The sequence below is a fragment of the Labeo rohita genome, chromosome 7 (genome assembly GCF_022985175.1).
Source record: "Labeo rohita strain BAU-BD-2019 chromosome 7, IGBB_LRoh.1.0, whole genome shotgun sequence".
Lineage (NCBI taxonomy): Eukaryota > Metazoa > Chordata > Actinopteri > Cypriniformes > Cyprinidae > Labeo > Labeo rohita.
The window spans coordinates 25,769,257-25,784,774 of record NC_066875.1 but is presented as its reverse complement, the minus strand read 5'-3'; the positions used below and the strand labels follow the sequence as shown (position 1 = coordinate 25,784,774).

The following is a 15,518-nucleotide window of genomic DNA, read 5'->3' as shown; positions in this document are numbered from 1 at the left end:
CAGATCAGCTGTAACAGTCCAACCCCAATTGTTTCGATGCTGGAGCAGGGATGTAAGTTAGACAAGAATATCTCCAATTGAGCGATTGAGGTGTTGTGTTGCTGGATGTAATAATGGTCATCATTTACTCCCGACATCTGAGCCGCTGAAGATGCAGTGTATTACGTTTTGTGAAGGGAATGCACCTCCTGATCTACTAAATTTCGTCTATGTTCACGCGAATCATTCGTGATCCAGCTTCACCTACAGCAGAAGTGAGTATTTTTATGAATCTCTGCAATCACCTTTCCTACTAATGTGCTAGTTAGCAAGTTTGGCGGCTAAATGCGGCTAAAGTAAACAGACTAGTTACTCCACAGAGAGAAGAGAGGGGCGGAGCGAGCAGAGCTCATTTGCATTTAAAGCAGCCTTGACCAAAACAGGATGATTTTTGCAGAGCTGATTTTGACAAGGTAAAAATGGTGTTGTTTTACACAACCATTGAGAATTTTTAATTAATGTATGTTATAGACTTTTCATTAAGACCCTAAGGAATCATATCAATTTGTGGAAAATGGGCATCCGATGACCCCTTTAAGTATTTTTTATAAACGTGCCTTCGAAAAAAAAACAGGCACTGATATGGTTTAAGATCAGTCAGTGCAAGTTTCTTTCAGTTTAGACTTAGATTTTAGTCTGGGACTAGGCTTAAGCCTTGTCTATGAAACCAGGGTACCTGGTACCCTGTCGGTACTGGCAGGGATTGTAGGTGGGGACATCAATACAGTCAGGGTCAAGACAGTTATGGTATGTCACAAAACTCCCATCTCATTTTCTCCTCCAACTTCAAAATTGCCCTACATCGCTGCAAAAGTACTGCAAAGCAGATCAAACACCCTTTACAAAAAAAAAATTAGAGAACAACCTACAGTTTCCTAAATTTTAACATCACTGCTTAGTCCTATTTTAAGTTATCCTAACAGGAGTAGAAGAGCAGTTTTTAAGCATATTTCATAAATTAATTTTACTCTGAAAAAAACTTAAAGGGGTCATCGGATGCCCATTTTCCACAAGTTGATTATTTAATGAAAAGTCTGTAATATACTTTGGTTAAAAATTCTCAATGTTAGTGTAAAACAACACCATTTTTACCTTGCCAAAATCAGCTCTGAAAAAATTAACCTGTTCTGGTTGAGCTTGCTTTAAATGTTAATGAGCTCTGCTCGCCCCACCCCTCTCTTCTGTCTGTGGAGTGACGAGCCTGTTTACTTTAGCCGCATTTAGCGTTTAGCCACTAAACGTGCTAACTAGTACATTATTAGGAAAGGCGATCGCAAAGATAAAAAAAAAAACAAACCTATACTCACTTCTGCTGTACGTGAAGCTGGATCATGAATGATTCGTGCGAACATAGACGCATTTTAGAACAGTGATATACCCACAGTTAATATTCCTTCAAATTTTGTTTGACAATATTTCAGAAGAAGTATTTATAGATTATTCTCTAATTTTGATCTCCACTGTATCAGTGGATTTTGATGTGAGAGGACAACAGGGGATGGACTTTTTCACTAGTGGAAGTGTTATTATGGATTATTGACTTTTTTTTTTTTTTTTGTTAAAAGCCTTTAATAATGGATTCGTCTTTACAAACATTCCACAAGATGTTAACCGATTGCCTGGAGTTGTGTGGATTACTTCTGTATTATTATGATGCTTCTGTCATTCTTTTGACTCTCATTCTGACAGCACCCATTCACTGCAGACGATTCATTGATGAGTCATGTAATGCTAAATTTCTAAAAATCTTTTCCGACAAGGAAAGAAACCCATCTACATCTTGAATGGCCTGAGAGTGAGTAAATTTTCATTTTGGGCTAAACTATTCCTTTAATAATGTGAACAAACTTCCATAAAACAATAACTATACATAAAGCAAAGAAAGAAGGATGCAGTTATAATCACTCGAAATCCCTCTCCAATAAAACTACATAAAGTACACCTCTCACAAGCATGCATAAACACAATCTTGATCTACAACACGATTTCTGCTCTATTAAGATGATAATGAACTACAACATCAGGTCCCTTGCACAGCCTATCTCTCCTTCCTAAATGTACAGAAAAAGGTGGTGATGTTATATGAGAATGTGCTCTCTCCGTTCATCCAAGCCACCATAAAACCTGTGATTGAAGGTTGCTACATGTTTTACGAATCACAGCTTGAAGCGACCGGGTCATGTTTGCACGTGTGTGCGTGTGTTGCATCTAATCTGCCCTCTGAGCCTCTCCTGGGTTAGACTGATCCATGTTGCCACGGTGACGTGAGAAGGCTGAGTGATCGAGATCCTTTCTGCATTCATCATGAGGGCTGGCTGGTAATTTCGAGAGGAGTGCCTGCTGAACAACATCATGGTTTCGAAACATCAATTCAGACCATCACCTCATCCTCAACAATCGACTCATAACTAACAGATACAAGATTTGCAAGTCCTTACGAGTAACATTTCAACAATCAATTTTTACCAGAGTAGAGAGATCAATAACTGGGACAGAGATAAGCGGACAGGAGGATATGGGGAAAGTAGCAGAGCTAATGAAGAGGGGAAAAACAGAAACAGATTGATCATCAAGGAAACCCACTGATAGAATTTCAGTGCAAAGACAAACGCCGGAAGTGATTAGAGAATTAGCTGCTTACAACATTTACTGTGCTGTACACTGTAAAAAACACAAATTAAGGACAACATTTTTAACCAAATTGTAATAAGTTGCTCCTTTTCTGAAATTACCCTTCTTTCTCACTGATGAAAACATAAACATGATATGTAAACATCCACTTTTACAGTTTCACACAAACAATTGTTGTGCATTGAGATTTCATGGCGACAGTTTTGCACATCAGACGATTTTGCACATGAACTCTCAAATCATTTTCTATTGTAAGTGCCACACAAGTGCCGCTGCTAGCTGCTGTGATTAGAGCCAGCCATTACAAAAGTCACCTGCTGAAGCATCTGTTTCATGTAGCATCGCAAAAAGAAAATTCTGCCCTACTGTTACTGTCCTACTGTAACATATATTTCCGGAATGCATTAGCCTGCTCTTCTGATCAGATGTCTCCATTACAAAATTACATTCATAACAAACAAAGCCAGCTCACAATCTAAAAGGGTATTACTGTCAATTCACTTTCTTGAAATCTTTAAAATGCATATAGTATAATGTTGAATACACCCTTTGAAACTTTTTACAAAAGTTGCAAATAACAAAATTATCTGAAATTGCCTCTTTGATGTAACAGTAATGTTCTAAACTAATGCTATAATCTCAGCTAGACTGAAGTACTGTGGAGTCTATGAAATAATATACCCATTACTCTATACCACTGGGTCTAAATGCATTGCAGAAAGATATAGTTTAGTTTCTGGCTCTAATGGCATGGAAAATTATTGCTGTTGCTGGTACACTGCTGAATTGCCAGTTTTTCACAACAAAACTCGCCCAATTGCTACTCAAAACTAGCCCAATCACATTTCGCTGGGGGGTTCCAGGTAAAAATCACTTTCCGGGGTAAGATACATGTTTGGATGGGTTCCATTGGTAAAATTTCCTTTCCTTGGGCTAAATCTCAGGCTTTTTGGGTCGCTTCAACCCGCGGACATGAAAAACAATCCTCATAAACCAGGGATGCCAGGTTTTCACAACAAACCCTCCCAACTGCTACTCAAAACTAGCCCAACAGAGTGTTTTCACGTTACATCATCAATCCGGAAGTCGGCCATTGCGGCAGCATTGAGTGTAAACAATGCCATTGAACTGAACGGAACTTGTGTACAGGCTTGGCGAAAAAACGAAGAAACGAAAGTAATTCACTATGTCTGGATAAGAAATAGAAGGAAGAACTGTCAGGCCATAAGTCTGCGACAATGGAGGCAGATCATACGGATGTTTACCACCTATTACAGGGCTGGACAACATGGACTGCCCTGTGGCCCGTCCAAGTCGTACATTCACTGCACTACATTTATGTTCCAAAATATAATTTGTGTGGAAATATTACGTTATTATTATATTTAGTCTGTAAAAGGCCGTTAACAGCTGAAGACGGACATAAAAAGGAGAAAATACTCTAGTGGGCAGATCAATCTCACTGTCCACGATGCACAAACTATTGGAAGAAACCCATAATAATGAATTGGGGGTAGTTTATATGAATGTGTCTCTGAGGGGAACGGTCTGTTTTCAGAAAAGTTTACATGGCTTTTTCTTTTCGTCTAGCATCTGTAAAACGCGTAGCGGAGCTTTGTGTACAGCAGTAACCAAGGAAACACTATGGCTGCTTAGCCTTGAGCCCTGTATTAACTTTAGTTTGTCAAAATAAAAACAACCTTTCCTGCTTACTAAGTCATTCTCTGTATGATTTAGCAGCTTCCACACATTTTCCGTAGTTTAGATGGCCTAAATGAGCAGAACAACGTCTTCAGTGGTACACTAACCGTGCAATTAATGCTTCTGTTTACATACAAGTATCGCCGCAATGGCCGCGCATCCGGGTGAACGTGACGTCGCTGCAAACCCTTTATTGCATTTCAAGGGGGTTTTCCGTTAAAAAACGCTTTCCAGGGGATAAAGTACACGTTTTTTTGTTGGTGTTCCCCTGGTAAATTCGTTTTTCAGGGGCTAAATATGAGGTTATTGGGGTCGCTTCAACCCGCGGACATCAAAAACAACCCGCGGCAACAGTGTTAAAGTAACCCAACTGAGCGGGAAAATAGCGGATTTGGCAACACTGGTATGTTGTGCATTTCTACGGAAATTAAAGTTATTCCAGTAAGAACTTTTAGAATTTAGAACATGTAGAGTGATAAGCAGTGGATAGTGATCTGATATGTTTTGCATTTGTATGGAAACATTTATAAACACTAATTCTTGCCTTTGCCTCACGTCAGATGGACTTTACTGCACTGAAAGTCTTTTAAACCTCCCACTTTCTTGAGGTTAAAAGATTTGATGTCTTTTCTATATATTGAAAACAAAATAATTTTCAACTAGGTTCCACTGAAAGATTTTATAAAAATTGTGATCCTCTTCTTAATTTTGTCAAGAATACACTCCTTATCTTTGCTGATTTATAATATATGCATTCTTTCTTTTGTTTTGCTGTACCCTTTGTATATTCCAAAATAATTATAATAAAAATGAATATAAATTATTTTTGTAAAAAAGTCCACAAGAACTTTGCTTTGTCTGTACTTTGTGCCTTTGCCTGAAGGCGTGTAAAGCACAGATGTGTCTTTAGCTCCACCTTGTGCTAGAAGGTTTGTCTGTCTTTAGATGTGGAAATGTAGTCTCTTTAAATTTAAAAAAGATTAAAACATGATTAATTTAAAATGAAAGATTAAAACGTAGCGCAGGAAAAGATCTTTAAAGATCTGAAATAATTTCTGATTCTCTTCAGTAGTTCAGTAGATATATATACGACTGTATATAGATATAGATATATATATACCTGTATATACGACATTTTGTCAACATCTGCTTAGGAGCCTATATCATATATTCATGAACATCTCCTTTAGCATTTATTCCCCCCCAAAAAAGACTTTCAGTTTTATGTGGTGAGGGTGAGTGCGGCGGCAGTTTCCAGAGGGAACCGTTTCTCTGTAACAGTCAGCTACCTGACTTCCGGTCGATGCACCCTTGGCTGGAGAACGATAATTTTCCCGGAGTTTTGGATGGATAAATAAGACCTTCGAGTGGCCAATGCGAAGCGGAAACATAGCCCTGAGTTGGTTGAAAATGTTTATGCTCATGCTTATGTTTTCAGATTCAGCCAGTAACCTATAAGATGAACGCTGGTTTTTAGCACAGTCTGTATCTGTGAAGGAGCTTTAAAGATACAAAGCAAAAACAGTATTTGCTGCGCTGCGCTTTACTCCATAATGTTTTATTTCACTTATGAAAGATGTGGAATGCACTAGATAATGATATTTACCTTCAAACATATTTTATAATCAGCTAGCGCATCTGTCCCATAAAACTTTATAGTATTTACTAACAGCACATTGCTTTATAAACTTACAAACAGAATTATCACATGAAAGGACACCATAGTCTTAAATTGTTATATTGTGCATTTAAAAATTAAGAACTGAATTAATTGGTATTGTAACGAGCATTTATTTGTATTGCGACCATTAGTTCGTATTGCATCTAACCATAACAATCGATGACAAAAAAAAAAAAAATTCTAGTAGTTACTACCATTGTTGTTATAACTGTAAAACCATAATGAAGTAATATTGGCTTCCCTTCAGACAGTAAGAAATAAGAAATCTGAAATAAATCTGAAAAATAAATATAATAAAAAGAAAAAATAAGTTAATTTAATTAAAAAGTTAACACAGCCCAAAAACAGTGATTCATCAATAACTAGTAGAGTTTGTTTTGTAAGTGCTGTCCATCCATCTCTGCATTTAATTTATAAATGTCTCATTTTATCACTTAAGTTTCAAAATGAAAGTTTGTGAGTACCACCTTGTCTAATTGGTGTTTTTTTATCTAGTGGCTACAGGCATTGGGAGGGATAAAGGTTCTGGGAATGTGAGAGACTCCATCCACAGTGTGCTGAGATCAATACCAAGAGGGCTGACCCTGGGTCCTTCTTTGGCCGAAGATGGACAGCTGGGTCTGTGGTGTGTTGGGCAAGTGCTAGAGAAAGACACTCTGCTAGGTCTTGAGGAACTTGACAAAATAATCAGGAAGGAAAAAGCTGAGGTATGCATACCAGTGTGTTTCAAATTTCATACTGCACCATACAGCTGAAACAAAGCTTTGTTTGTTTGTTTAGTACCACTACAGCAAATGTGCTTCTAGACCAGGGGTGGCGAACTCCGGTCCTGGAGAGCCACAGCCCTGCAGAGTTCAGCTCCAACCCTAATTAAAACTCACCTGGCTGTTGCTTTCTAGTAACCCATCAGACCTTAATTAGCTTGTTCAGGTGCGTTTGATTAGGGTTGAAGCAAAACTATGCAGGGCTGCGGCTCTCCAGGACCGACGTTCGCCACCCCTGTTCTAGACAGTAGCAGCCTTTACATTTACTTCCTACCTGATACTGCAAGTACTGTACGTTTTAAGAAGCCTTACCATGTTAAAGTAGCTCCACAAGAGTAGTTTTAGTGTTAGATATAGTGTTATGCTGTTTTTAACTGTGTTTAAATGAGTAATAGCCCCAAGTAAGAAATAAATACATGTTCTTATTATCCAGGGGTTGCAACATGAATGCCAAAATGCGTTCAAAAGTGAAATCTCAGATGAAATGTACTGGATGAGGTATGTTTAAAATTCATTAATTATTGTATTTAGTACAATTGCTAAGTTGCATATTAAGACATCACAAAATTAGACTTGTTTAATTGCCTTCACAGGTTTGCCTGCAGTGCTCAAAATGAGGAAGAGAGCAATGTCAGTTTGCTTGAGGTGGATGGAAAATTAGGCCTCAGGGTCTGTCGGGACATTCAGCCAGGAACAGAACTGCTCCTCTGGAAAGATCAACAAGAAGCCCCTGTTGAAAAAGAAGCAGTGCAAATAGAAGCCTGTGAAATTAGTAGTACACCAAACAGAGAACAAGATGATGCTTTAGAGGTTGTCAGTTTAGATAACCTCTCAGGTTGTGCAGGTGAGTTTATACATAATATTTGTGCTGTGTAGGAGGTCTATGATATTATGAAGTTCTTCTGAAAATTTGGAAACTTTTGTATTCTAACAGATCCTGTTCAAAGTGTCACACAAGAAGATACAAAACCTCCAATTAAGGAGATAAATCTTGTGCAGGAGTCTAAAGCCTGTAATTCTAGTGTCCTAGAGGAGAATGTGGTGGATGAGGCACAAACTGAGCAGAGCGAGGAACGTCCCGCTAGAGAAGATATTCCGAGCGTCGGTACGAGTACATCGCAAACCCAGAGTTCAGAACATCTGAAGCCAGAAGGAAGTCTGAGAGCCAGCTCTCGCCTTGCTGCTAAACCTCGAAAAGTGCACTCATCAACCATACGTAACTACAAACGACAAGATGCAAAAGACAGGTCAGACCTAAGCAGGAAGAAGAAGCTCTCGGATAACAAAGACAACACAATGCAGACGTATGCTAATGAGGATTCCAGTGCAGAGCAAAATGAGCAGGACTTTGTTATCCGAGAGAGGAAGTACAAATGCGACGTGTGTGACAAGAGCTTCTTTCAGCTGTGCCATTTGAAGAAACACAAATTCACCCATCAAAATCAGAAGCCTTACATGTGCACAGAGTGTGGTAAAACATACAGTTCGCAGGAGAGTTTCCAAGCCCACCTGCTAATGCATCGCGGTCAGAGGCCCTTTCAATGCCAGCACTGTGACAAAAGCTACGGCTTGAAACGGGACCTCAAAGAGCACCAGGTTCTTCACTCAGGTGAGAAACCATTCGTCTGTGACATCTGTGGAAAAGCTTTCGCTCGCCGGCCCTCACTACGCGTCCACAGAGAAGTCCATCGGACTAAAGAGCCAGACTACCAGGCTCCGAAGGTCAAATGTCCAGAATGCAATAAAGAATTAGCCAATTCTGGTTCTTTGAGAAACCACATGCGTCTGCACACCGGAGAACGTCCGTATGTCTGCCAGCACTGCGACAAGAGCTTTTGCCAACGTGGCAATCTGCTAGGACACATGCGCATCCACACGGGAGAGAAACCCTATAAGTGTGACCACTGCGAACTACGCTTTTCCCAAGTGCCTGAACTGCGCCGGCATCTGATTTCACACACGGGAGAGGTGTATTTGTGTCCTGTGTGTGGTAAGGCTTTACGGGACCCTCACACACTGCGGGCCCACGAAAGGCTGCACACGGGAGACAGGCCCTATAAGTGTGAACAGTGTGGGAAAGGATACACTATGGCAACGAAGCTACGGCGCCACCTCAAGTCTCACCTGGAGGAGAAGCCACATGTTTGCCAGGTGTGCGGAGCCAAATACACAATGATGCAGAGTCTACAGCGGCACCTGCAGTCACACAAACATCACTCGGACTCTGATCACGCATTACCGACACGAGGCCGACCCAAAAGGTCAAAGGGTGAACAGGATAGGACTGACTGCAGTAGTTTGGAGGAGGGACAGGCTGTCACGTTCGTTCAAGCCTCAGAGGATTTCGCTATGGTGTCTCACTCAGAAGGTGTCATTTTGGACTCAGGAGCATACCACGGTGGCACAATTGTTTTGCAGAAAGGAATGGAGAAGGGGCTTGAGCGCATTGAGCTCAGTGAGGATGTCATTGAGATTATTGTCTCAGATGAAAATACCAAGTGTATAGTAGTGCAAGAGCAGCCTTCTAAGTGTATAGAGCTTCAGGAACAGGAAACTAATGCTAAATGCCTAATTGTACAGGAAAATGATAGCTGTATGGTAGTTCCAGAACAGGATGCTAATAGTTGTTTGGTCATTTTACAAAGTCAGGATGGTCTAAGTTCAGTGGCAGAGACTGTAGAAATAGAGACAGGCCTGTGACACCAATGTGTTTCCATTACACACATAGTCTCTTCATATTATGTCTCACACCTAAAGAATAAACAAGCCTTTTGAAATAAAAGTATTAGCTCTGTTGAATTTAAGGCTTGCTGTTCTTTGATTTCTAGGAGGGTTTGTGGCACGTATCAGTAAATATTGACTCTTGTGCGCAGTGGACCTTGTTTCATCAATGTTTATACAGACATTGTACAAGTACATCAGCAAAACACAGTTGTGTTGGGAAATGAGCTAATACAAGATATATCTGTTGCGTTGAAGCTGAAAATTATCATGTCATTTATTTGTTAACAGTAAAATTGAAAATTTGTGCTCTTTACATCAAGTACATACTGATAAAAGAAAAGATAAGCAGAGCACTAACAGAGCTCTTCAGCTATATAGATAAGATCATCATGTCATGATGAAAGCTTTTCTGGTGACATGTAATTACATAATAAAATACATTTAAAGAAAAAAGCACTGTGTGAAATATTTAAACAAACTTCTTCTAAGATTTTTCGAGGAGTTCTTTTGTTACAAGTATTAGAATTATATGTATAATTTGTCCTCACACATGTATTTAAAACACAGCTTTGGAGATGAAGCGTATCATCTTGTTTTCATTAATTATATCAGTCATGTTCCTCCGAAAGCAAAGAATGTTCCACATTGATATAAGGGTGATCTGATACTAGAAGAGTGGCTTTTTAAGTGAAAAGAGTTCAGACACTTTGTTCTCTTTGAACTCTGGTAGTTCAATATTAACTTGGTGACTCTAGTGACTCCAGCTGTGGGCGATTGGATTCGATGAGATGCTCCAAGTTTTTTCAGGATTGCAGGCTCAGTCGTCCTCAAGAATGGGAGCAAAACCAGCACCTCTAATACTATCTCTACTTCTTGGACAAGTGCTCCAACTCACACTGTGTCATGACGGTAAGGATTAACAGAGATTTAACTATATTTTGGCTAATTAGGGTAAGAACAAAATTATTATGTAATGATTGTACATAGATAGTATGTGAGTCTACGTGTTTTTGAAGAAATGTTGACTTTTGTGCCTTAGTGTTCATCGACAATAAAGAAGCCTCTCAGATCATTCGGGCAAAGAGGGCTAACACTTTTTTGGAGGAGTTAAAACCAGGGAATCTGGAGAGAGAGTGTGTGGAAGAGATTTGCGACCATGAAGAAGCTCGAGAAGTTTTTGAGAAAACTGATAAAACGGTGAGCGATGCCCTTGTGGACAGATTAGCCGTAGTTGAAAATAAATTAAATTGTTTCAATTTCTAACCTGTTTTTAAATTATATAGTTTTATGGAATTACAGATATTTAAAGTGTGGTATAATTCATTTTATCTGGTATTTTATGTTAATGATTTTTTTCTTCTTCCATTGCCTCACAGGAGAGATTTTGGACGAAATATTTGGGTAAGAACATATATCACTTTACGGAAATTTTCAGTGTAAACAGTGACAACATTTTGTGTAAACAGTTTCTATTGAACCAGGGACAAAGTGCATTTTCACTGGGCTTCCCCTACTCAATTTACAAATTAAAAAGATTAGTATCAGGCTAAAATATTAGCAGTTATAAACAAACCTTAAGAATGACAGTATGTGAACAAATATCATTTTGAGATATTTTTGAATATTAACCATGTATACTTTTAAGAAATTGTTTTGATGCTGCCAACCTGGTCACCTGTATTAGTTTTGTTACAAGCTGTTTTATTTTTTTTTGTTTAATCTTTTTTTCCACAGCATGTGATGGAACAAAATCAGCTAGAACACCGACAACTATCAACAAGTTGAGATCATGTGTGAAAACAGAGGGTAAGGGATACTTGCATAATATGTTTGTAAAACTAAAAAAAAGACATTTGTGGTAAAAGCTTTAGTTTCTATGTTGTAAAATAACCCTGTATGTGTGATTGACAGGAGACTGTTACTTTGATATTGGTGAAAGCTACGCTGGTGAGGTGTCTGTCACCAAGTCTGGAAAGTCGTGCCAATTCTGGAAAAGCAACTTCCCCCACAGGATTCAGTATGTACTTCTGCTCTTTTTGTTGAACCCTCTTTAATCTTTTTATGTTGATTGATTAGAAAACAAAGCTTTTATTAAAGAAAAGGTTGTTTTGTTTTCATGTATTTAGCTTTACAAGCCTTCAGTGATGTTGAAGTCTTATGACCGACTTGTTTCCCCCCCTAGCGAATTTAATGTGACACAGCTGAAGCTACCAGAGAACTTTTGCAGAAACCCAGATAAGAGCCCTGATGGCCCTTGGTGTTTTACAAGAGACCCAGCAGTCAGGAGGGAGTCCTGCCGTGTGCCAAAATGCGGTAGAGAAAATCACTAAAACATTACAGTAAAACATTCTGTGGTGCAATAACTAAAGCAACCAGAAAGTTGAGCCATCACCGTTGTGCCGTTGAACCGCTGTTTTGCTTCTGCTAAATGACCATTGACTTACTTAAACATGCATATTACCATATTTGATAGCAACTGACACATATTTTTGCCCATTTTGTGCTTCAGTGTAAATACATTAAACAAATGTCTCTGGATGTCCATTCCATCAATTTATGGTGGCCCGCCAGCTCTGATCATCTCACTCTTACCTCCTCAGGTGAGACTGGTTTGCTGCCGCCTCCTCCTACACCAGCTGTGAAACCTGAAGAGCGCTACTTGAAGACTAAATGTCTGGGTGGAAGTGGAGAGACCTACACAGGGGATTTGTCTGTGAGTCTGGGGGGTCACCCATGCCTGCAGTGGAGTGCAGCAGAAGTGCAGGCCTTTATAAAGGGGAAAGAGTTGCTGCCTCACGTTCACCTGGTAAAGAACCACTGCAGAAACCCAGATGGAGATATGGAGGGTCCCTGGTGCTATGTAAAAGGAGCAGGCGGAAACATTACCATTGATTACTGTGACCTGAAGTTGTGCGGTGAGTGAACAGTACTGCCTTCTACAAAAACACACATATGTTAAAGGGATAGTTCACCCAAAAAAATTTTTTTCTCGTCATTTACTCACCCTCATATTGTTAGAAACCTGTATGAATTTCTGTCATCTGTTGAACACAGGACTACTGAGAGAATTCATAGGCAACTATTATAGAAGGTTCAAATGCTCACCAATGCAGAATAAGGATGTGCACATTTTTCTTATTTTGCCCAAATATATATTTATTTTATTTAGTACAGCCCTCCAGAAGATACTTACATTTCCCAGAAGACAAAATAAGTTAAATTTACCCTAATCTTTTTTAAGTTTTCATCCCCGGCTCTTAATGAATCGTGTTTCCTTCTGGAGCATCAGTGAGCATTTGAAGCTTCTCTAATAGTTGCATATGAGTCCCTCAGTTGTCCTTAGTGTGAAAAGATGAATCTCAAAATCATACAGTCATTGTTGGAAAGGGTTCAAATACAAAAAAATGCTGAAAAATAAATAAAAATACTAAAAAAATAACATGCATTTTTTATGATCCCTCTTATTTTGGTAAGATGATTAACGTTTTGGTGATTCCTCAAGGTGTTTGTAAACTTTTGACCTCAACTGTAAATATGTAAATGTATTTTAAGTACACTTGGCACAAACACATTTTAGTATTTTTTCACTAGGACCATTAAATGTGACATCTAGACCGAAGTCTTTAAATCAGGATTAAATGTCACTTTGCATAAATCGTAAACACACCACTAAACCCACGCTGAACATCATTCTGTCTTTGTCATTTACTCTCAGATGACCCTTTGGATAAGTTTGTTGAGGAATCAGGTGGTCGGGAGAGAACAACTCTCGGAGACAAAAGGAGAACTTTCTTTAGTCCCCGTAGCTTTGGTAATGGAGAGCAAGGTAAGAGTCTGATACCTTCACTTTCATCTGTTTTGTGGATGTTATCACTAGACGTTTGAGTTCTTGTATAATCAGCTGATAATTAAGATGATTAAACTGTCTTTTTTCAGAGTGTGGTGTCCGCCCCTTGTTTGAGAAAATCAGCAAAGAAGATAAGAACGAGAAAGAGCTGCTGATGTCATACTCTGGAAGCAGAATAGTGGGAGGAGAGGAGGCTGAAATGGGCAGTGCTCCATGGTAAATACAACACAGGGGCTGTTTTTAAATATCTTGGCGTTATTGATCATGTTGACAGCTAATGCTGCGCTTTGTATGTTGTGTTTGATGTTATATGCAGGCAGGTGATGTTGTATAAGCGTAGTCCTCAGGAGCTGCTGTGTGGAGCCAGTCTGATCAGTGATGAGTGGATTCTTACTGCCGCTCACTGCATTCTTTACCCACCGTGGAACAAGAACTTCACCATCAATGATATTATCGTCCGCCTTGGAAAACACTCTCGTACCAAGTGAGCCCTAAAAACTGTCATTAAACCTCAGTTTATATAAAGTTAAGCTGTTTTAAACCCTATCCTGTTTCTTTCTGAATCAGATATGAGAGGGGCACTGAGAAGATTGTGGCCATTGATGAAATCATTGTCCACCCCAAATATAACTGGAAAGAAAACCTGAACCGAGACATTGCTCTTTTGCACATGAAGAAGCCTGTTACCTTTACAAATGAGATCCACCCTGTTTGTCTGCCCACCAAGAGCATTTCAAAGACGTAAGAAAATTCACTTGTTTAATATAGATGTGTTTGATGGTTGAGGTGGAGTTTCAGCTTAAAGAGGGGGTATTTTATGGATTTGTTTACTTTTATTTAGCAAGAACACAGTTTTTGGGGAAACAACAATGTATGGAAAATGCATTTTAGCATAACTTTAGAACAAACTGACAGTATACATATATAAATATACATATCTATGGTATACATATAGCTGTAATTGACCGATTTTCTCTCTGAAGATTGATGTTTGCAGGTTATAAGGGCCGTGTAACTGGCTGGGGGAACCTGAGGGAATCGTGGACCTCTAATCCAACAAATCTTCCATCAGTGCTGCAACAGATTCACTTGCCCATCGTGGATCAGAGCATCTGTCGCAATTCCACCTCGGTCATCATCACTGACAACATGTTCTGTGCTGGTAATACACATAATACGACAATTCAGTTGCTGAGAGTTTTTGTGATGCTTTGCACTCAGGTGTCACAACAATGTAATCTTTCATTTTATAGGTTACCAGCCAGATGATACAAAAAGAGGTGACGCTTGTGAAGGAGACAGTGGCGGACCTTTTGTGATGAAGGTATAATAATGCTTATAAATATGTTTTTCTCTCCTCAAAAAAGTTGACTTGTCAGTGAACTATAAAGGTCTGTTTTTTGGACTGCTGTATTTAAACACTTTGTCCTTTTAAAATCCATTATTACCCACAGAGCCCTACAGATAAACGTTGGTATCAGATTGGCATTGTGTCATGGGGTGAGGGCTGTGACCGCGATGGCAAATATGGATTCTACACGCACTTATTCCGTATGCGTCGCTGGATGAAAAAAGTCATTGACAAAACAGGCTCAGTAGATGATGAGTGATCTTCCTAGCTGGAAAAAACACCTTTGCCACACAATAAATGAACACTTGTGATCAAACCTGCAAATGGATAAATAAATCTGAATTCTTTGTATGCTGATACCAATGTGTGAGCTTGGAGTTTCTTTCTGTGTATTGAGAGTGAGAATGGACAGGCCTTTTCTTTATAATGAGGCAGATGTAATTTTGATTTAATTCTCAAATTAAATATCAGGTTCTTGCCATACAAAAATAGTGAAGGAACAGTGAACTGTGACTGATGACAATTTTGAGGGTGATTAGAACACAAATCAAAGATGCTATTATTTTTGTCCACGCTGTTTTTTTTTTTTGTTGCAATCCTTTTAAAGTAAAAGAAAAAATTGCTAGTGCAATTTCAAGGCCATAAAGTTTACCATTAGTAAATGTACATACATGATTATGTATGTAAATGTACAAAATGGTAATTAAGATTCATTCAATAAAATAGTTTCTCATCTTCCAAGAGAATTTGTGATGTGGTGCAACTGATCATTGAATCCTC

General features: G+C 39.0%; 2 protein-coding genes across 3 annotated transcripts; both read left to right on the top strand.

The window, feature by feature from the left end:
* Positions 1-5,639: 5,639 nt before the first annotated feature.
* On the top strand, positions 5,640-10,010 carry znf408 (zinc finger protein 408). 2 transcript variants are annotated; one of them, XM_051115162.1, is made up of 5 exons: positions 5,640-5,770; positions 6,548-6,759; positions 7,250-7,314; positions 7,410-7,660; positions 7,751-10,010. In XM_051115162.1, the coding sequence occupies exons 1-5, from the start codon at positions 5,746-5,748 to the stop codon at positions 9,514-9,516; spliced, it is 2,319 nt and encodes a 772-aa protein (XP_050971119.1). In that variant the 5' UTR covers positions 5,640-5,745; the 3' UTR covers positions 9,517-10,010. The 2 variants fall into 2 exon arrangements, with proteins under 2 accessions (XP_050971119.1, XP_050971120.1); XM_051115163.1 differs by lacking the exons at positions 5,640-5,770; positions 6,548-6,759 and adding an exon at positions 7,011-7,107.
* A 271-nt stretch (positions 10,011-10,281) lies between these two features.
* f2 (coagulation factor II (thrombin)) lies at positions 10,282-15,097 on the top strand. The gene is made up of 14 exons (XM_051115164.1): positions 10,282-10,449; positions 10,580-10,737; positions 10,917-10,941; positions 11,275-11,346; positions 11,452-11,557; positions 11,723-11,853; positions 12,141-12,455; positions 13,256-13,366; positions 13,477-13,603; positions 13,704-13,871; positions 13,955-14,128; positions 14,371-14,549; positions 14,641-14,711; positions 14,842-15,097. Exons 1-14 carry the CDS (start codon positions 10,329-10,331, stop codon positions 14,995-14,997), a joined length of 1,914 nt encoding a protein of 637 aa, XP_050971121.1. The 5' UTR covers positions 10,282-10,328; the 3' UTR covers positions 14,998-15,097.
* The last annotated feature ends 421 nt before the right edge of the window (positions 15,098-15,518 follow it).

Excerpts from the sequence above, each read along its gene's own strand:
- znf408 (XM_051115162.1), top strand. The coding sequence starts at position 5,746 with ATGCGAAGCGGAAACATAGCCCTGA. Across the intron at positions 7,315-7,409 it reads GATGAAATGTACTGGATGAG|GTTTGCCTGCAGTGCTCAAA; the intron begins GTATGTTTAAAA and ends TTGCCTTCACAG. Across the intron at positions 7,661-7,750 it reads TAACCTCTCAGGTTGTGCAG|ATCCTGTTCAAAGTGTCACA; the intron begins GTGAGTTTATAC and ends GTATTCTAACAG.
- f2 (XM_051115164.1), top strand. The coding sequence starts at position 10,329 with ATGCTCCAAGTTTTTTCAGGATTGCAGGCTCAGTCGTCCTCAAGAATG. Across the intron at positions 12,456-13,255 it reads CTGTGACCTGAAGTTGTGCG|ATGACCCTTTGGATAAGTTT; the intron begins GTGAGTGAACAG and ends ATTTACTCTCAG. Across the intron at positions 14,550-14,640 it reads TGACAACATGTTCTGTGCTG|GTTACCAGCCAGATGATACA; the intron begins GTAATACACATA and ends TTCATTTTATAG.